The sequence below is a fragment of the Periplaneta americana genome, chromosome 1, assembly GCF_040183065.1.
Source record: "Periplaneta americana isolate PAMFEO1 chromosome 1, P.americana_PAMFEO1_priV1, whole genome shotgun sequence".
NCBI classification, from domain to species: domain Eukaryota; kingdom Metazoa; phylum Arthropoda; class Insecta; order Blattodea; family Blattidae; genus Periplaneta; species Periplaneta americana.
Genome location: NC_091117.1, coordinates 121,898,796 through 121,921,738, shown reverse-complemented (window position 1 = coordinate 121,921,738; position 22,943 = coordinate 121,898,796). Strand labels below are relative to the sequence as shown.

The following is a 22,943-nucleotide window of genomic DNA, read 5'->3' as shown; positions in this document are numbered from 1 at the left end:
TCTTTTTTCATTGGAATTCCCAGTTTGCCTGGAATGGTTATTTTGTATTTTATATATTGTATAAAATATAACCCGAATCACGTACTGGTAACTGAAGTGGATAGGCATTAGATACACACGGTACATACATATTGTATAAAATATGATTTTGTATGATCTGCAGAAATCCTTTCTTTCTTAAAGAAGAAAATAAAAAGGCAAAGAGAAACTGAACCATACCTGAAGAAAAGAAAAAAAAATATTAATACTGGGCTATTCACTTAAATGTTTACAGAATTCCATTTTAAATGAATGCATTCTTTTCATGCTGTATGTATTGAAATTATAACAGATACAAAAATAATATATTTTAAACTAACATTTATGCTTATTCTTACTAAAGCAGTTTACATAGAAGAATATCCCTACATCAAAATACAGCACATTTCAAGATTAGATGACTAAACCCAAGTTGCACTCTTACCATGATCATGTTGTAGAGAAGCTGCATGGGAAGGTCGAAGTTGGGTTTAAACAGCTCAATTACTGTGCGAATGAGTTCCAAGTTGTGCTTGAACACGTCCCTACGCTGATGCTGGACGTTACTTATCAGTAAGTGCAGCAACTGACTGACTAGGTGACGATCACACCTCTCAGACAATGACGTCACTTTGCTGCACCACTCCACCACCATTGCTACAGTGTCTGACAACAAGTAGTTGGGAGACATACCAAGAACACCATCATCTATTGCCTGTACAAAACAGGATACATTACAGCATTATGTTACAACACAATTTAGAATTTTAAGTACAATGTTCAAATCCATCTTTAGACCCTAATTATTGATATAATTATTAATTTAGTCATTCACTCACTCTTTTATTTATTGTTAACTGGTAATTTGAATATTACTTAATTTCTGCAACTTTGTTTGCAAAAATTATTAATACCGTATTTACTCGTGTAATTTCCCTGTTAAAATAATTTCTCCTCCAAGATTTTTTTAGATATGTTTTTCAGAATTTTATTTCCTTCGTATAATTTCTCCCCCTTACTTCATACAAAATTGGACACTCCTTTTCCCTTCAAGAGTCTCTTTCACGAAGATTCGAAGTGTCGAAAAAATAAGAATGAGAAACCCAAGATATATCTTCTATAATGAAAAATGTCTGCAATTCCTCTGATGACAAAGATGATGATTTGAATTTGTTGTCTGTTGAAAATAGTTCAGTGTAAAATGTACGTTCATTTTCTTTACGTAATTACCAAATTCATTTTGATACAAATATTTTACACGCAAAGTCTATTATGATCTGAGAATAGTCAAGGTCAGACTACCTACATTAGAGCTGACATACAGCAGTACAAAGAAAAGCCACAAAATTATCCATAATTACTGAAATTGTAAATATATATCTGTATAGCTATTTAGCATTAAACATTGATTTGACTGGCACATGAATTGATTTTTTTAGTAGGTTATTTTACGATGCTGTATCAACATCTCAGGTTATTTAGCATCTGAATGAGATGAAGGTGATAATGCCGATGAAATGAGTCCGAGGTCCAGCACCGAAAGTTACCCAGTATTTGCTCAAATTGGGTTGTGGTAAAACCTCGGGAAAAACCTCAACCAGGTAACTTGCCCCGACCGGGATTAGAACCCAGGCCACCTGGTTTCGCAGCCAGACATGCTAATCATTACTCCACAGGTGTGGACTGAATTGATCTTATTTATGATCAGATTATTCTCGACATTTTGTAGTTTTCACATAATTTCCTCCTCCTGGATTTTTCGACTCCGAATTTTAAGAAAAAAAAAAAAAGGGGGGAAAATTACGCAAGTAAATACAGTGATTGTTTTTTTCTAATTCCTTCGAGTCTTAACAACTGAAGGCAGATACATGAATTAAATAAAAAAATATTACTAACAGAGTCTGGTATCTTTATATTTCAAAGGGAGAGAAGACAGTACACAAGATGTATTATCTTCTTCCTTACGTACCATTACAGTAAAAACCCTCTTTAACTAATCTCTGGGTGACTAATACCGCCCCCCCCCCCGCTCCAAAAATGCGGGGGGCCTTATGATACTTTTATAAATTATAACTTATTTTTAAGTACTATAATTAAATTTACAATTTTCATATGAAAACACACATTAACATTTCTAAAAATAAGACCTTGGCTTAGCCTGGGTTATTATCAATGCATACTATTAACTGCAATGCATTGTTACTGACGCCACACAGATGTGACAATAGACTGTACAGAAATCGATCACATACATTTAAAACAAATTCAGAATTTCACTGAAATAGGTTTTAAATTCTCAAATTCATTAAAATGTATTCCTTAGGTGCGAAATTTTCTTAAAATGGGGTTTCTTAAAGGCAGAAATCAATTACACTGTTTTTGTGGTAGTTATGATGGGAATATTAAAACCAATTCTCAGAAACAAGAAAATTAAAGCAAAGTTATACTCTATCTTTCAAATAATCCATACAATGCGTGACATTAAATTCACTTGATTATATTTGAATTCATTATTTCCAAAGAAGAGATCACAAGCACAATTCATAACATAATGTCTTCAGTAAAATGAAAATATAATTTTCCCGGCATTTCTAATAGTGGAGGGGAATATGTTAATATATCCAGGTTTGTGGGCATTTAAAATGAAGGAATAGTATGATTATTGGAGATATTACAGCTCATGAGCCACACAATCAAATTACAGAGAAAAAAAAGATGTCTGTAATGTCAGCTATCTTCAAATGATTACGTCACACAGATCCTCTGCCACAGATTCAGACAAAACATTGTCTGGCTCATGAGCTGTACATCCCCAGTATTCATACTATTATTCCACAGAATAACATGTTGTTATTGTTATCTAATGCCGGGCTTTGGCAACGAAGCCATTAGCATTCTTGCTTTCAAATATTTCTCTATGGTGGATCCATCAGGTAGAACTTCACAGGTTTGTAGATGATCTTCAGTCATTTCTTCTTCTTTGTTGCATAGAGGGCAATTTGGATGTTAATTAGCATAAGTGTAACCGTTTTTTAAGTGGGAACCAATTTTTTGTTTGTAATGGTGGTTACATCACCCACTCACGTAAACCCCCAGTATGACTGGAGGGACACACCTGTCGTTGGTTAATGGGTCCATCGGACCTGGCCGGGAGGAGTTTTAGAGTCCACCGACCTTTCTCACAAGTACCACTTGTGGAACATTTCTAAAATGTCCACTCAAAGAAAATGACCTATGAATATGAATTAAGGAAATAAAAAAATTTCAGTTATCCACGCTGAATAACTAAGCAGTTTTAATTTTAATGGAATAAAATCTACTTCGTTGAAATAAAGTCATACTAATTTCAAAGCCATTTATTTTCTCCTTTATTCAGTTTTTACCTCAAGCAGCTGACCAAAGATATGCCAGAAAGTAAATGGAATATCATTCTGCAAAATACCATACTGGAACTGAGGAAAACTCAATACAGTTCAATAATGATAATGATGATGACAATAATAATAATAATAATAATAATAATAATAATAATAACAATAATAATGATGATGATGACGATAATGGTGATAACAATGACGATAATAATAATGATTATGATGATAATGTTGATGATAGTTATGATAATGATAATAATAATAATGAAAATAATAATAAAAAAAGGTAAAGGTAAAGGTATCCCCGTAACATGCCATGAAGGCACTTGGGGGGCATGGATGTAGAGCCCTATGCTTTCCATGACCTCGGCACTAGAATGAGGTGGTGTGGTCGGCACCACGCTCTGGCCGCCTTTTACCCCCGGGAAAGACCCGGTACTCAATTTTATAGGAGGCTGAGTGAACCTCGGGGCCGTTCTGAAAGTTTGGCAACGAGAAAAAATCCTGTCACCACCTGGGATTGAACCCCGGACCTTCCAGTCCGTAGCCAGCTGCTCTACCAACTGAGCTACCCGGCCGCCGAAAATAATGAAAATAATAATAATAATAATAATAATAATAATAATAATAATAATAATAATAATAATAAATTAATAACAACAAATAAGCCAGTAGTGAATTCAAAGCACGACTATTAACATTGTATAACAGAATTTTAAATGGAGAAAGCCCCCTGGATATTTGGCACAAGGCTCTACTAATACTGATTTTTAAAAAAGGAGATAAGAATGACTGTGAAAATTACAGAGGTATTAGTCTTCTAAATTCAGGATATAAAATTTACACAAAACTTAAAATAAAAATTATATACATTTTATGAAACCAAATTAATGGATTTCGGAAGAGTAGATCATGTGCTAATGGGTACTTTACTCTAAAAATGATAATAGAAAAACAAAGAGAGTTTAATAAAGAGACACATTTGGCTTTTAACGATTTTAAAAAAGCTTTTGATAAAGTTCATAGAAAAAAGTTATTTGAAATTCTGAAAGAAGGTCATGTTCCAAATCATTTAATAAATGCAACCTATAATTTATATTGTGAAAATTATATTTCAGTAAGCACTGGAAACAACCAAACTGAGTGGAAATCAATTAATCAAGGTGTTCGACAGGTTGTAGCCTATCCCCATTACTATTTATTCTCTCTCTCTCTCTCTCTCTCTATATATATATATATATATATATATATATATATATATATATATGGATCATACAATTAGAAACTGGAAAAGAACAAAACATGGTAATTTGAACATCAATAGAAATTTAAAATTATATATATATATATATATATATATATATATATTACTGTTTGCAGACGATGTAATATTATTAGCAGATTCTGAAAATGGCCTCCAACGTTCTGTTTCCCAATTACAACTAATTTCTGAGGAATACAGAATGGAAATTTCAATTAATAAAACTAAAGTAATGGGATTCATCAGAAAAAAAATTATCTCCACAGCAAAATTTACCTTTGTAATAAACCTGTAGAACAGGTCTCATGTTTTGAATATTTGGGTTATCATTTGAGCTATGAACAAGAAAAAGATATTTATACGAAACTGAATTACTTTAACTATGCAATGAATACTATTAATAACATTTTCAAACCTTCTCTTGTCCAAAAACGTACAAGAATTAAAGCCTATATAACACTGGCAAGACCTGTTCTCATGCATGGAAGTGAAGTTTGGACCATATGTATATGTGATGAATAACCGAATCACTGCCAATGAAATGAAGTTTTTAAGAAGAACTTCTGGCTATACTAGATTAGACAAGAAGAGAAATTAGGATATTTTGAAAGAATTAAATATTGACCCAATTTTAGAGAAAATTCTAAATTATAGACAGAAATATAAATCTCATATACTCAAGATGCCTACAACAAGGATACCACACCAAACACTAAATTCCCATCCTTTAGGAACAAGATCTTTGGGCCAACCACTGAAACGATGGAGTGAGACTGTAACAGGTCACCAGGCTTAATACGTGATAGGAGGAAGAGGAAGAAGACGAAGACGAAGACAAAGAAGAAGAATATACAACACTTTTATGAAATAAAATTTTGAAGAAAAAAAGGTGATTTTAAAATACAAAATAAGTACAGAAGAATAAAGTTACACGACATTCAGTTTTTCAAACTTTGTGCTTTGGTTCTTTTCTGTAACATATCAACTGCCCTTGGGCAGAACACAATGAATGAATGAATCAATCAATCAATCAATCAATCAATCAATCAATCAATCGATCAATCGATCAATCAATAAATCAACCAATCAACTATTTGTGCTGGCTGGCAAGCTCAGTCCCAAGCTCAGAATGGAATAATAATGAGATAAAAAGGAATAATTGATATCAGGAATGGAAAAATCACTTCTTTATATAGATTCAGCTACTGGTAATGGTATGCCCACAATACAAATTCCTAACATAATAAGCAATTACTGAAACTATTGCAATCTAAAGAGGTGTTTCGCAAACTGCGGAATTCTACTGTTAATACTGTGCTACGTAATATTCTGCTCTATTCTCTACTGTGTTTATCAGTAGAAAATTCAAGTAACTTTCAACGAATTTTGCAATATTGCCATATCAAAAATGTGTTTTAGACGAATGAGTTAATGAATACAGTGCTAAATTTTTTAATCTATAATAAATCACATGCAGAACTTACTTTCAGAACAGAATTGAGCAAACTGAGTGCATAAGGACGGACTCTCGATTCTACATTCAACAAAAGTTTTAACAGAAAGAGTCTTATGTTGCGAGGGCGACTGGAATCATTTAGACATTTCCTCAAGCTTTCCAACCATGCAGGTGGTGGGGCATCTTTGTTGTCTGAAGGAGGAGCTGGAGAAATGCCCTCGTCCACCATATGTTGAATTAAGCCACAAAGAGTGGCCATGCATTCATGTTTGTTGAGATCATCCAGTTCCAAGCTCACTTCCATGCCTTCAGCACCAAACTGCTGAAAAAAGATTTGAAATGGATCATCATGAACAATGCTTGATATAAAATAAAGTACATGTAAACAACACTTTTAATTCAGTCACTAAACAATTAACATACCATGCATAAAAAAATAATTATCATCTATACCAGGTTGGCTTCAAGAGTTCCAAGAACAATGACTGAGGGCATTTGGGTTACATATACTTATATGCCCTGAACAGTAGGAAGTACCATACTCTAGTAACCATTGTAATCAGGGAAAGATCTCTTATGAAAGAAAATTCCGCAGTCAAATGTCATGGTCTAAGGCAGACGTCACAATAGGGCCTTCTCGAAGCACTTCCTCCTCTCCCATTTTTAATGTAAGAGTGGAACAAGATGCGGGAGCAGTTCGTGTATCTCCGGATAACGTCATTGACTGTGAAGTTTGAATAGACATCTCCAACCATTATGCTGTAGTGGTCAGTGATCATCAGAAAACGGGCATATAAGGGATTAGGTAGTTGAATGTTATCAGATGTATAGCTAAATTTTGAGTGTGTTCAAGTAATTATTTGTTTTAGATGATGATATTTTTTATGTTCAGTAAGTAAATTTCCTGGTTATAGTTATCTGAGACAAATTTACAGTTACTAATCTGCATAATTATATAAACAACTTGTCTGTCCGTCTGTCTCACTGTGTTCTTAAAAAATAGTGCATCATAGAGAAAGACTCTGCAGATAAAAAATGTTCTATTTTGAGAAATTACTCGGGAAAATTATTGGTTTCTTTCTTAGCCCAATATAGGTTATGAACTATTACCATTGAATGGTGTAAATATAAAAATATTGTAATTCATTTCAATTCATTGCAAGGCTTGCTATTTTATGATTTGTTGTTACTGTTGTTGTCTAATATGTTCCATCTAACATTGAAGTCATTAGCAGTATTGCTCTTCAATACTTTGAGGTCTTAGAATCTCCCTGTTTGACAATGATGCAGTTGTTTAGGTGGTGTTCATCCATTTCTTTTAGATAAGGGAGCAAATAGACATAGTCACTGACGCGCCCTTTTTAAAACACATTAACTTCATTTCTTCCTCTGGATGGTTGCATAAGATGCACTTCAGTGAAGGAAAAATATTGATTTTGTAAAGGTGATTTGTGAGCCAGTCGTAACCTGTTGTTAGACGAAAATATACTACAGCTGACTTCCGTGGCAGATCAGGTATGACATTCATATATTTATTAGGCATTCCCATTTTTTGTTTTTGGCAGCTGTTTGAAGTCTGTTATCATTCATAATTTTGGTTTTCAATTTTATGTGACGTTTCACTGGGGAGTAAGGTGTTGGTTTAGATCTTGGTAATTGTTCTATCAGAGGTCCTTTTTTTGGCAAGGAAATCAGCTGTTTCATTACTAATAACCCCCCCCAGTGGGAGGGTAGCCATTGGAGGACAACTTCTTTGCCACAGTTTCGAAGCTGGAAAATAATGTCGTAGCATTCTTTGTAGTCAGAAGTTTTTGCCTGGATAACTGCTTTCGAATCACAAAGGAGAACTAATTTGGAGAACATAGTTTTCCTCCAATGAGGAGAATTCTTACCTCTTCCAGTAACTTTTGATTTGAACTCGGTGCAGTTGGATTGTCAGTGCGAACTATGGAGGTACTGAAGTCGAAAAGAGTAACATCTTCATTCAGAGTGCTGTCAAAGAGGTACTGAGAGGCACTAGGGATGTAGCGCACAGACTGGGATGCAAAGCCTCGAACCTCTCGTCTTTCATCACGAGCTTGTCTGCGAATGTTCACAAGCTGCTTCCTGCGGACTGGCACTTCTTCCCAGTCAAGGGTCAGTGAATATTCCTTCCTGCAATCCACCAGTTTCTCCCAAGGTACCTGATGAACAGAGATAAATATTACCCATGCTCCTATTTATTGGATTATACACCATAAATTATAACACATATAAATATAAATAATTTATATACTAATACAGTTATTGAACTGTTTTCATTTAAACTCACAACTGTGGTAAATACAAATACTATGAACGACACTAACATAACTAAATAAACAATTAGTGACTTATTTTAGGTGCAATCTGGTTGGATGGTTATTTATACATCCAGATGTGACAAACTAAAATCTTTCTGGAATTTTCTACTAGCCATTCTTCAGGCAGAATTCATTATCTTCAATTAATTAATTTTTTCTTTGTATGGAGGAAGAGCCCGAAGACTAGCACTACTGCCTCAAATAGCTTATTGTGCCTTACTACTCCTTTACTTAGGAATGTTTGTTGAAGTATGAATGGCTATTTTCTTTGTAGATATCATGACTCAACTATATGGTATCATGTATGCCTTAAATACAGAATACATATGGAAAATGCCTGCTATTATTCGGCTGAAGAGCTTTTGTCATCCAGCCTGCTTTACAAAAAACTGAAAGTTAGAATTTATAAAACATTTATATTACCGGTTGTTATGTATGGTTGTGAAACTCGGACTGTCACTTTGAGAGAGGAACAGAAGTTAAGGATATTCTAGAATAAGGTGCTTAGGAAAAAATACTTCAGCCAAATTGGTTGTTCCATCATAACCTGAACACAACAGTCAAAGAAAGAAAGGTCAAAGGGTCTTCTAATATCACAAATTATATTAAAATAACTTGCGATGCAGTGCTTTCTGTAGAAATTGCTAATAAAAATCCTAACTCTTGGCTACAGGATCAAGCACAAATCTTCAACAAAAACTAAGCTGTTATTTACAAGTTGTTATGTCACCTGTTTCAATGCAAATCACAGAAACATATATGGCACTCTCTTCATGATAGCAGTTCACTTGGAATATAATGAAAATCGACATATAAGAGTCTTGTTCTAACATAGATAATATGAACAGGAAATCAAAATTTATTACGCAACATACAACTAACCCACATAAGAAATACAGTTGTACCACAGTCTACTATATACAGTCGCGAAGCTCAATATGTAGTAAAAATGCAAACATGGATAGTTGCCCACCACTAGGATCGCTACTATCGCCTCATCATCACAGATCTCTCTCCTAGCAGCCAACAAAATATGTTACACTTTCGTTGTCGCGTTCTTTTGGAAAAATTAACACCTTCCTTCCATTATTGGAATATTAAATGCATAAAGTTAATTTATTATTTTAATGAATTATATTAAATTCCACCATAAACTCGAAGATACCTGCAAGAAATAAGTTAATATAATTTTTGTTTATGCAAAACGAACTGAAATTTACTATAATAGCTTCACTCATTCAAGATTATAGCGATAATTAACTATGAAACCAATAAATATTAATTTGCATTTCTCTTTACAACAATAATAGTGGAAATATGAATTAATGGAGTAACTTACGTGTACCGGTACTTGTAGTGTAGGCTTACGTCGTTAACAAAGTGGGATGAGGTTAAGCAATAATAATCACACCAGAATTGGAAATAAAACGTGATCAATAAATTTTATTGTAACAGACTTTTTCTACGTCTCTAGTAAAGCAACAAATAAAAATAACAACAAAATTAACAGCTATAATTAAAAACATATCCTTTGAAGAAAAAAGTAGGCCTAAGCAATAATAATCCCACCAGAATTGAAAATAAAACGTGATCAATAAATTTCATTAAAACAAACTTAATTTTTCTATGTCTTTAGTAAAATAACACATAAAAATAACAAAATTAATAGCTACAATTAAAAATATATCCTCTGAAAAAAAAAAGTAGACCTAACCTTTATTTCTCTGGAAATTTAGCAGCCTAAGTGACAGAACTTTAACCGGTATCTAATGTCCTTTCGGTTAGACTGAAACATTTCATTGTGAAATTTAAGGATATGATGTATTCTAACAGTCACAAAGAACTTCAAATTAACAGTTTTGTTTCTGCACAGCATTCTTGTGGAAACCCAGGAACCTTTCTGAATCTTTTGGAAATCGGAAAAAGGATAACTCTGGCCTCTTTCTCTTACTGTTGCTACAATTTATAGCACTACAAACGTCTCCTCCTTGTCCCATATTATTATTCCAATTATTATATTCTAGCCATTAACATTTTCATTATAACCAATAACGAACATTTCATAAGCATCAATGTGAAATACGCAACGAGCTAGCACTCGATAGAAATACGACACAGTCCAAAGTCGACCATGGACAGTCTATTGTTTCTAGTTGCTAACCACTTGGAGTGCTTTATCAGGAGAGTTGCAAAAAAACACCTCAAGCTTCGCGACTGTATAAAGTAGACTGTGGTTGTACTGTTGGAGTAACTAACCATTGTAGGATCCTAAGTTAGACGTCAATATTACACCATAGAAACAAGAGGAGTAGAAATAGAAGAGAGGGGGTCAATCGTATCTATTCCCTGTTAATCGCTGTTAATTCTATGGCACTGCCACGATGAGCGCTAACATCGCCTCTTACCAACATTCCGTCACTGATTTTAGACTCCTGGAAATGGAGAATGAACTTGCGTGCTCTTGGTTTAAGTTGTTAGTCCTGGAACAATTTCTTGCCGTATTTCAAGAACTGAAAAAGAAGAAGACATATTGAATTTTCTTGCCTAGGCGAGGGAAGGATGGCTGGACGAATTAAATGCGAATATCAGTACTGCGGAAGTAAGAAGAGTAGTCACCACTCGAAATGTTTCTTCAAAATACCTGGGATAGTGACGAGGTGAGTTATCATTTACAATATGTAGCAATGTTATCACTTATAACTAATTTGATATGCTTGTAAATTTTGCTAGCCACGTGCATCATTTTAAATTATATAGGTTAGGTTATCAGATATTAATTCATACACACATATACAGAATTTGTAACATCTAGTTACATATTAACAGACTTTCATTATTATTTTTATTGATAGAATATATATATATATATATATATATATATATATATATATATATATATATAGAAGATGCATTTTTTGTTTTTATTTTCGAAGCTTTTTATGCAGTGCAGGAGAAACTTTGCTGTTTTGCGCACCACACACGGGAGAAAAAAAGTTATTTCAAACACTGAATATAACCAATAAAATTGCAGCAAACCACGTCGTGTCGTGTGCAGCTTGGTACCGGAGTTTCAATATTCCAATAGAAAAAAATAGAGTAATAGACCCTTTCTTTGAATATTCCTCGCGTGGTATTATTACTTGAGACCTTTACATATTTATAACATTTATTATAAAAATAATAGTAATATTTATAATAATAAATTGCAATAATAATAATAATAATAATAATAATAATAATAATACAAGTCTATTTATGATATAATTAAATGTTATATAGGCTATACTGTATATGTGTATGAAATTACCGTAAGCACAGGAACATGACTTCGTGGCACTTTATAAAATCACTCTAATAGCCTATAAAGTGAAAGGGAACAGCTGCAGTGAGCTATGATTATGTAGCTTATACTTAAACCATTTTATGACATATTTTATCCACCTGTATTTTATTTTATTTTTTGTTTCGCCTACATTGTATTTTTACAAATGTTGCCTTTAAACATGAATTTTTTCCTGGACCAAAATTAGGCCTACAATAGAAATGGTGAGATAATTAGTATTTTAACGTGAAGCTGACTGGAGGAGTTTATTTTAATTTTTCTTGGTTCTCAAAGTGATTTTATTAAGTGCCATGAAATTGTTTTCCTGTGCTCATAATTTATATTTATTTTACACTTTATTTCAATTTTTTTCAGATGTAAGGCATGCCTAGAAGCATTGGGCATATAAGATCTGATGGTTAAAGAGCCCAACAAACTGCACAACAGCTTTCGGGAGCCATACCTTGCAAAGTTGAAGCTATCTCCAATGGTCAAGGTAACTTACTTAAGTAACTGCAGCCTTTTATATTATGCAATTTCAGTGCTTCATATCTATACCTATAAATTCTGTCGTAATTGCAAATTGTGAATGAATACATAAAGAAAAGCCATTCACACAAATAGTGAAGTATCAGGCTAAGTAGATCCCATAATTAAAGCTTTGGGGCGAATAATGGTCTGTATTGCAATCTGCTAACTGAGCAGGAGGAACGAAAATGTTACATCGTCATTCCACTCATAAATAATTTACTATTGGACGGGCAACATACACCGTCATTCCATCAATATGTTTTGTACACTAAGCAAAGTATAGATTGTATGTTACTGAAAGTCATATTACACATCGGAGAAGTTTGTAACATTATGAACAGAATAATAATGAAGACAATGACAAACACAGTTTTTAAATGTTGACTATAAGAGAGTAACACATTTTAAACAGTTCCTTTCTGACATCAAGAGCAAGCTGTGAGCACATCTTGAAAGAATTTCCGCAAATCTGTTCCTGAAACGAAACAACTTGATAACATTCTAAGATAAAGTATAATGGCAAAAATTGTAACATAAACCATTATTCGGCCCAACACTTCAATTGTAACCTCTATCCTTGGTGGTACAGGACTACTTACTCTTGCTGTCAGTTCATAATTGTAACCTTTTGGTTGTTTTATTTTGTACGGGAAGAAACAGAGGACCCCCGCCAGAGAGGCTGGTGACCCCCCCAAGAGAGGAGAGGCAGTGAGAAGAGGCTGGGGAGCCCCCAAGAATGCAAACCACGGTCACACCGATAGTAACACTGAAGAGGAGGAAAATTTGCAGTCTTCGAGTACAACTGCATCATCTGAGAGAAAGAGTCCTCAAGACTACACAGAGAGATCTGAAGATTGACATTGCCCTTGCAACTTTAAGGAAGAAGGTTCCCGGGCCATTATATGAATTGGTAAAAAATTGTGTCTCCTCAAATGCAAGGTATGTACAGAGAGTTCGGTGGTCACCGGAATTGAAAGCAAAGGCTCTTAATATTTATTTACAGAGCCCAAGTGCCTATAGAATGATTAGGAAGTTATTAAATTTCCCTTCTAAGGCTACATTGCTTAGAGTTTTGCGAAAGTATACCACTGATGTTGGTTTTAGTGACAAATTATTCGACATACTAAGGAATGCCTGTAGTAAGATGACTCACACTGACAAAGTAGGTTGCCTTATGTGGGATGAAATATCTTTAAAAGCAGTGTTGACAAGCAATAAATGTCTGCAGCAACTAAATGGTTTAATGTCCGTGTTGCACTATTGAACATATACCAGGAGTAGCAGAATTTGCTAAGAAGTAATTCATTACCTGCTTGTAATAAAGACATAGGCCACTCACCATAGACACAAGCATCTGATTTGCAGGTTTACCTGACAAGTGTTTTTCAAATCTTTGAAACCCATCAACAAAATCATCATTATTGTTACAAGCCAAGCTGATTTTAGTGGTATTTCATCGCATATGAGACAGCACAGCTCATCTATGTCACTCATTTTGTCACAAGCATATTTTAGCTTATCCAGTATTTTCTCACAAAACCCAACATCATTTGTATATAAGGCAAACTTTCGTAGAAGAGTGGCTTTACAAGGAATACTCAATAATTTTCTAACAATTCTGTTTCACTTGTACTGTGTAAGTAGATATTAAGGGCTTTACATTTGAATTCTGTTAACCAGGGACATTCCTGTACAAATCATGAACCAGAGGATTGTCTGCAGGATTGTATATGTAAAATAATATTAACATTACTTTTCAAATACAACTTTATCTTCGCTGGCACTCCTCTTCTTCATGTCAACGAGAACTGCAGATGTGAGAAGTTTTGCACCTAATGTGCTTGTGAAACTGGATGCAGAAAAGTGATGTGCACATTTACTGATACTGTGGTATTATGGCCAAATGTGTATGTTTTCTTTGTGTATTTTTGATTTAAGATTTTTGCATGTTTAATTTTAGTTGCTATTTATTCCTATTTTGTATTGTTCTTGTATTTTTGTTACATTATGTTTCTTGTTATGATTTGGTATTTTTCTCAAACAAAAGGAACCTAAATTAACTACAATACGAAGTAACTCAAGGCAATAATATATTTTTTTTCTTGAAATAACATCATAATATCAAACACAGGACCGATGTTGTTGGCATATTTCAACAAAGCCTGTGAAATGTACTGTAGACTCTATTTACCATAATCGCAATGTTGGAACATAAAGTTATTGTATTCTGCACTAGCATTTAGAATATTTTCATATTAAATGACAAATTATGCCATTGAGGAAATAAATACAGTAGTGGGTGCTACATATACGTTGGAATTCTTAAACCTGTACAATTTAACTGAAATCAACAAATGCTGAGTTTTTGGCAATAAACCCATTAACTCTCTTACTCTACTCTCTAATATTCCCCACAGACAGCTTAAAATTTCATGTTGAAGTTTACAGACAAACTGGCATAATGTCATTAAATATTAATTTTTATTGTTTTAATTTTATGTTTACCATGTACTGTGTATGATTTTATGTCTTCAGTTTGTTATATTTGTGTTTCTCAGAGAAATGGAACTTAAATTAACTAACTACAACACTAATGTTCGTAATGTTTGAACACAAAGTTACACTAGTGAATACAATATTTTCCAATATTCCCCACATAGTCCAAAATGTAATGTAGAAGTTCATGAACAAACTGACATAATGTCATTAAGTGTTAATCTTAAAAAAATATTTGTGCATGATTGCCTTCAATGTAACCAGAAGACTTTACACATTATAGCTACTTATTTGGAGACAATAAGAACACAGCATTGTAGACTCCAATTTCTACTAAGGGTGATTTGAAATTATTTTCCTTAATAACTTATGGTAGTATATCTGAAAATATCAGAAAATTAAGCGGTTAGCTGACTTCAAAGAGCAGAGATTACTTCATTAATAAATATGTAGAGTGTTAAGAATGTTTAGGTATGATTTTTTTCTTTGTGTAACATTTACTACTATGTTGTTTATATATATATATATATATATATATATATATATATATATATATAGTACCTATCGTGAGCTCACGATCTTTTCTCTATTACAGTAAAACATCAAACAGTTAATTTCAATAAAGACCTTTGTGTTTATGTACAAAATGAAATATTGTTAATAAATAAATCTGATACATTCCAACATAACAGATTTGCTTGGTCATGTCTAAATCATTTCCAATTTCACAGTCCATTTCCTACGTCTACTACTCTACTTCATGAGATATCTCGTTCTGAAAACACTTATGGTATTGTAATTTACAAAAAAGGTTTCTGGCTAAAAAAAAAAAAAAAAGGAATTGTAATAGGGATGGTTACATTTCAAACATTCATGTTAATATGAATGTAACGGGAATGTGCAAAGAAGTATTTTGAAATTCCCGCTATATCCGGTGCAGGAAGTCGTTTGAAAATACCGCCATTTTTGTGCATGTGGCGCTCCACTGCTGGTGAAAAGAAGCTTCTTGACAGATTACACTTAATCCGCCTCTTGAGCCCCTCTCTTCTATTCTACTCCTCTTGCATAGAAATGACTATTCACCTGTCTTTTGTAAACTGGGCAAGACTACTGTTATGTGATTGGGGGAAGGAACATTAATTTTGGAGGATGAGGTTAACTGCATTGTCTCTCCAAATTTGGCAAAATGCGAAAATATATATATATATATATATATATATATATATATATATATATATATATATATATATACAAACGAAATACAAAAATACATACAAAAGAAGACTGTTCATGCTAAGTACAGTACTTCGAGTTTAGGTATGGAACACATTTAACCAAGCAAAAGAAGAATGTAAACAACTTTTCATATAACAGGTACCAATATATAACAATCAAATTTTATCTACGAGCAACAGCCATTTTTTTTAAGAATGTCTATGCAGATGGACATACAGCTGGAGATTTGTAACACTGAAAGTGACAATCTTACCTCTTTGGTTTTGCTTTCGCTGAAGAGGAAGACTGTGAAGAACTTTATGTCGTTCTTGGCAGTGCTGATTAACACAGCTAAGGTATTAAATGCAGCACACTGAGACTGTCGGAATAACTCGACCACGTGTGCATCTCTCATCAGATTATCGCTTAAAATGTCAGTGCGATACTTGTAGGCTCTGCAACAAATAAGTACACACACATTTAGCATCTGACAGCATGCACTGTAAAGAAACTTACTAACTTATTAGAAGTTTATGAGATTTTACGTCACTTTTACTTTTGACAGTTCCAATTCGTAAGCGATTATTAAATTCTAACGTCATTTGGTACTCTGGAAATAATAATTTCCAATAATTGTTTGCTATTTTAAAGAGGAAAATTGCAATTTTCACAGTTACACCCATTTTTAAACAACGAAGGTAAAAGTTATTCCAGTAATATGTCTTGAAAGCATATGGTCTATAAAAAAATAAGGGTTCTATTTATATTTCCTGGACAGTGACACTATGAAAAAGTATGTGGTCAGCTCTTTGTTCTGATACATCATAGCAAGCAATAAGTTATTACACTAAGAATACAAAGAAATAAAGTCAATGTCTACAAATATTTCATCATGGGGTATAAAACATAAGTCCTTCAATTTCAAGAACATATCTATAGTGGGGGGCGAAGACTAATTGGGATTTCCCGGTCTTTTATTGAGTCAAAAACCCTGATAGAACAGATATTAAAACCTATGCAATGAATTTCGGTGAAGTCTGGAGGGCATAATTAGTCAAATCCACTCTCCAAACCTCCGTGCTGGGGCCCTCTGGGATCTTTTAAGATACAGGAGAGTGGTGTGCGGAAACCAATGGGAAGCTACCGCATTTATCTTTCCCCCCCCCAAAAAAAAAATAAAATAACTGCTGGGAAGAAGTAAAAAAAAAAAAAAAAGGATAGCAATGACAAAGGAAGTTTTTAATAGAAAAAGGAGTATCTTCTGCGGACTTCTGGAAAAAGAACTAAGGAAAAGACTTCTGAAGTGCTTTGTGTGGGGTGTGGCATGGTATGGGGCAGAAACATGGACATTACGACAAAGAGAAACACTAGAAGCATTTGAAATGTGGATTCGGAAAACAATGGAGCATGTAAAGTGGACAGATAGAATAAGAAATGAAGCTGCGTTGGAAAGAGCAGGTGAAGAAAGAATGATACTGAAACTGATTAGGAAGAGAAAAAGGAATTGGTTGGGTCACTGGCTGAGAAGAAATTACAGGTTCGCATGCAGAGAATACCAGTGGAAGGAATGCGAATGAAACACTGCGATAAGGAAGAGCGGGCAACAAGAAAGGTCACGAGATAGCTTGAATGATATTCAAGAGTACAGTCGGAAGAGAAATGACATCGATAGAATCAGTCTTGCATTGTGATAGTTACATTACGACTTTAGTTTGTTCCATTGCATGTGAATACGTATCTTGTATCGCACGGTATCATTATTTCATTCGTAAATATATGTTGCGCATTTAATTAGCTTCGAATTTTTTTGCTACATTCTTTATTTCCATAGTGATATCCTCATTTGTTCATCTTCTTGGAGGAGACAGTACTTCCATCGGCCCACACCTCTCCTCCCTTGACGTGCCTACACACACACGTCAAAACACGTCCAAACATAGAGCAACGCCACCATTGCTTTTCGGTAATCGTTCCTTACATGAGCTATACCTACTGAAGGATGCACTGGAAGAAATAGTGAATGGGAGAAAAGGTCGGGGCAGAAGAAGATATCAGGTGATAGACAACATTAAGATTCATGAATCATATGCAGAGACTAAGAGGAAGGCAGAAAATAAGAAATGAATGAATACTTATAGTACAATACTATACAGTCAGGCTAATGTGTGGCAGTGGAAATCTTCTGAAAGAGCTCAAGCTCTCTCCATCTCCATCTCTCTATCCCCTCCCCCCTCCATGGTACTGAAATATTTCTGCGTTATATCTAAAGTGATTGGTCAAAATCTCGTCATACATATACACTACCCTCCAAAAAAGCGTAACACATTGAAATCTATTGTTAACATGTTCACTGTATGCGTCTTAAAGACAAGTGATTAAAAGACATGTGGAAACAAAAAATCAACAATGGATTTTATAAATGCATGTTTTGAATTCTTGAATATCTCTCTTCTGTTGTGATAAGTTCCCTGTTCGTGTGCATTAAAACAGGCTAAGGTGTAATACTGTCAATGTACTGAAGTGTTACACGTTTTTTGCATGGCAGTGTATTATAGGTTATTAGGGGAGAAAACTCACAATACACACGAAGACACATGCTCACACGTGCTTGTATGCACGCACCCACACTTGCAAGAATACATACTCGTAAATATATAAAGAAACACACACACTTTCTTACTCACACACGTTTATACAGTCACTCAATCTATCACATGCAGCATTACTTTGCAAGACTTCGTTTTTTTTTTTTTTTCCGGAAGTAACCTAAAAAGAACTACAAAACTATTGGTTTAAATTGAATCATACCTGGATGTGAGATCTGTAATAAGTTCCTTGCCAGTGGCAGCACTTGGAAAAGCCGCCAAAGTTATTACACACTCTTTACTCTCCAGTTCACTTGTTTCTATCTGTACAAACAGAGGCCCAATGATATTCCAAGCACCAATTCTCCCCACCATCTGGTGCTCCACTCGTAGTCCACCACGCACATCCAGTTTTTCAGAAAGAATGGTTATCAGAGACTGAATGCTGCCTTTGTAGAATTCTCGGGCAGCATTTTGCCTTGCAGCTAGAAGTAAAGGCTGCACAAATCTTTGAGCACAGCCCAAGCGGACATTTGGATCATATTGCTGATCCACAAATATTTGAAACACAACCTCAATTGCTTTTACTTGATTTTCATTGTTCAGCCTAAAAACAGAAGAATGGGAAATGTATATTAGAATAAAAATATTCTACTTGTAATGTAACAAAGAATTTAGAAAGAACAGCTAAAGCAATTTAGAATATATGTACATATTTCATTAAAGTAATTTATAGTCTTACCAGATATCACTTTATAGATCTCTTGGATATGGAACAACAAGTTTTGATGGTGAAATCATTGCAATAAGTGAAAGTCTCAGGAATCTTCTATGCCACATCAGTAAATTTAAGAATGCAGTTATATTGTCAGACTCCAAAGCAGCTATTCTATCAATAGTCTCTAAACACACACCTTCATCTCAAACAGCAGAAATAACTAAAATGCTCTCTCAATTAATATCACTCAATAAAAGAATTGTATTCCAATGGATACCATCCCATTGTGGAATCCTGGGAAACGAGAATGCGGATGCTTTAGCAAAGAAGAGCAGCACTGCTACTTACAGACCTGTTACTAAATCTACGTTTTACTCTGTGAAAAGATTTATTAAATCTACATACTTAGACTTTAACAAACAAAATTTAATAACACAAACTCAAGGGAAAAAATGGAACTCTCTGCATCAAAATCCACAGTTAATTCCCGATTTACCACGAAAATCGTCTGTAGCTGCATTTAGATTGGCAACAGGCCATTATTGTTTGGCCAAAAACCTGCATAGAATTGGATTATATCAGTCCCCTAACTGCCCATTGTGCAACTCAAACCAAGAAATGGATTCGAAACACCTCAAAATCTGTGCTTCAGTGGCTGGCCATGATAATATCTTTGAAAAATATTGGAGTGCAAGAGGTCAAATGACTTTATTGTCAAACGGCTGGCATTAGAAAACAACAACAACATATTAAAGTGCTAGTCATTTGTCATTCTACCAGGCTACCATAGTAACCAACATTGTTATTTTGTATTGTTACATTGGAAAGAATTAAATTAGTGTGTTTTAACAGGAGACATATGTAACTAAAAACTGTCTAAAATCGTCGTAAACAGTTAAGAATAATTTTAATGCTGGAAGAACATCGTCATTTAAACCATCATTAAATATTTAAGGTGATTGGCATAATTGAAAGTGGCGGAACACAAGCTGATGCTGCAGGAAGAGGTGTAATTTCAAGAATGTGGAGTCGTTATGAACAATTTGGCAGTCCAGAAGAAAGGCACTAAGGAAAACCAAGGGTTACCACTGCAGGACAAGACAGATTTCTGTACCTTACAGCCCTGAGAGAAAGAACTTCAACTGCCACAATGTTAAGAAGTGCCCTGCAAAATGTAAGTAACGTAATTGTTTCAACTCAAACTATCAGAAATAGACTGCATGAAAGAGGCCTTCATGCCCGTCGAGCTTTAAGGTCTCCAGCTATTCGTCATGGAAATCGAGCACGTCGTGTTTTGTGGTGCCCACAACATCAAAATTGGACAGTGGATAAATAGGGACAGGTCCTCTTTACAAATGAATCACGCTTCGGTTTGCACCCAGACTCGAGAAGAGTGCTCATATGGAGGCCACCAGGTGACGCAGAAAGGCTTAGGAACGTACAGGAGATCCACAAATTTCAAGGAGCTTCTATCATGGTCTGGGGAGGAATAATGACCAATAGAAAGACGGACCTCGTTCTTGTAAGAGGAACACAGCGAGCAATTTAACTATTCTGTTTGAAATATTAACTGAAGAATTTTACAGCAGGTGTTCAAAATGGTGACCATGCACATTAATGCATCTGCTTAGTCTTCTTCACAAAGATCCAAGAATGCACTCGAGCAATCCTGGGTTATTCTTTTGCTGGAAGGTACCTATAATCCAATGCTACAATTCTTCAGGTGTGGTGATGTCTGTTGTGTAAATCAGACTTTTGCATACCCCATAAACAAAAATCCAAGTATTTAAATCTGGTATTCTAGGTACAGGTCCTTCTCTACCTATCCACCGTTCAACATATCATCTGTTTAGATATCGTCCCACATTTATAAGGAAATGGAATGAGAGGAGAGAGCGGCATATATACGAAGCATGAATATTGCTGCTTTACCGTATTCAAGTGCTCAGTTCACTGGCAGCCCCAACCAGCGCAAAAAAAAAAAAAAGTATCTCGTAAACGGTTAATTTGCTTACTCATGTTTACTAGAACTTTTTTGCTTCTTTTCATTTTTACTTCTCATCCCTAAATTTTTTACCATCACTTTTGAAACACCTTGTATGTTTTATTTGACTATGGGTGAAGAGACATTCTGTTCCACTTTGTCAAAGAACTTCAAATAAATTATCACATTGTTATATTTCATACTAATACTTTTCAAATCAAATAACTCAACAAATATTAAAATCAATCAAATATTTTTAACAGTGTGGAATAAATGGACAGACATATATATGATTACAAAATCAGATGTCATGCCAAACACAATTTTCGACACAAAGGATGTTTTGTGTCACACTGTTATCATAATGAATTAATATGTTTTCTTTAGTCCTAGCTCTACATTTAGGCCTACTACTAGAAAGGATGCTCAATGCATGTACTTGTGTCGAAATTTCGAAATAAATTTTTGCAGTAAAGCAATCATTAACACATACACTGAATAAGGAGAAGGTATACAGAGGGATATCGTCGTTGTTTCTGCAATAACTTCTATGTGACATATTTATCGATTTTCAGATTTTTGCTCTATTAAATAACTTAAATAGTGATACAGCAAATAATAAAATCTCCTATATGTAATTATATTTCTTGCTTTCGAACGTGTAAGAATTCACAATCCCCTATGTATGGCTGCCATAGGATGAATTAATGTGTTTTTTCCTCCTACTGAAAAATTGTATATTTTGCACATGAAGGGTACAAGGGAATAACGATCAAGGTCCATTTTAGAAAGTTTCGAGAAAAACGAATTTTAAAGTTTAAGCACTTAATACTTTGTTATGTATGTATTTAATAGAAATTGACGTAGTGGAATGTCAAGAACGATGATTTCTTATTACTAGCTAGACCACATGATAGTACTTCCTTTCCACTATAAGATAGCATTATTAACTCAATTTCGATTTTTGATGGACCTTGATCGTTTTTCCCATGTACCCTTCACATAGGAGTTATTGCAGGAACAACGACGATATATTTTATTGATCTATGGATGTGGTACACTTGGTAAAAACTACTTATATTTCTCACTCAACTATTAAAGTAAAATTACCTTGATCGTTTTTCCCATGTACCCTTCACATAGGAGTTATTGCAGGAACAACGACGATATATTTTATTGATCTATGGATGTGGTACACTTGGTAAAAACTACTTATATTTCTCACTCAACTATTAAAGTAAAATTACCTCTTCATAAATATCAACAAGCTTTGCTGTATAGTGTCTTCACACACATGCTTAGGTTCACTAGCCACCATGGCCACAATACTGTGAAGTATAACACGACTTCCAGATGCTTCCAATCCTCGCAATATCTTCCGAAATGCTGATACAAAACTGGAGTACTCACAGCTGCCAGGTCGAAGCTCACTAGAGAGCTGAGGAAAATGTTGTTCTCTCAATTGTTTAAGTGCAGATCTGAAAGAGATAAAACAAACTGCCAACAGCAATGCATTTTAAAAGGGACACTTATTAACTCGTAGTAAAGTGAAAGCAAGGCAATTTTTATTGTGCTTGGACCAAACAGAGACGAACTGACATAGTAATGAAAAACAAAATTTGGTGGATTTTCTGTTTTTAT

The 22,943-nt window shown here is 34.3% G+C and overlaps 1 protein-coding gene across 5 annotated transcripts in view; it reads right to left on the bottom strand.

The window, feature by feature from the left end:
* LOC138700127 (DNA-dependent protein kinase catalytic subunit-like) overlaps positions 1-22,943 on the bottom strand; it is a 240,742-nt gene that overhangs the window by 43,012 nt on the left and 174,787 nt on the right. For all 5 annotated transcript variants that reach the window (XM_069826504.1, XM_069826490.1, XM_069826469.1 and 2 more), the window contains 6 exons: positions 22,550-22,780; positions 18,824-19,207; positions 16,290-16,470; positions 8,002-8,292; positions 6,138-6,431; positions 464-733 (listed from right to left, as the gene is read on the bottom strand). In XM_069826504.1, coding sequence (XP_069682605.1) covers positions 464-733; positions 6,138-6,431; positions 8,002-8,292; positions 16,290-16,470; positions 18,824-19,207; positions 22,550-22,780 — 1,651 coding nt within the window. The remainder of the gene's footprint in view (positions 1-463; positions 734-6,137; positions 6,432-8,001; positions 8,293-16,289; positions 16,471-18,823; positions 19,208-22,549; positions 22,781-22,943) is intronic.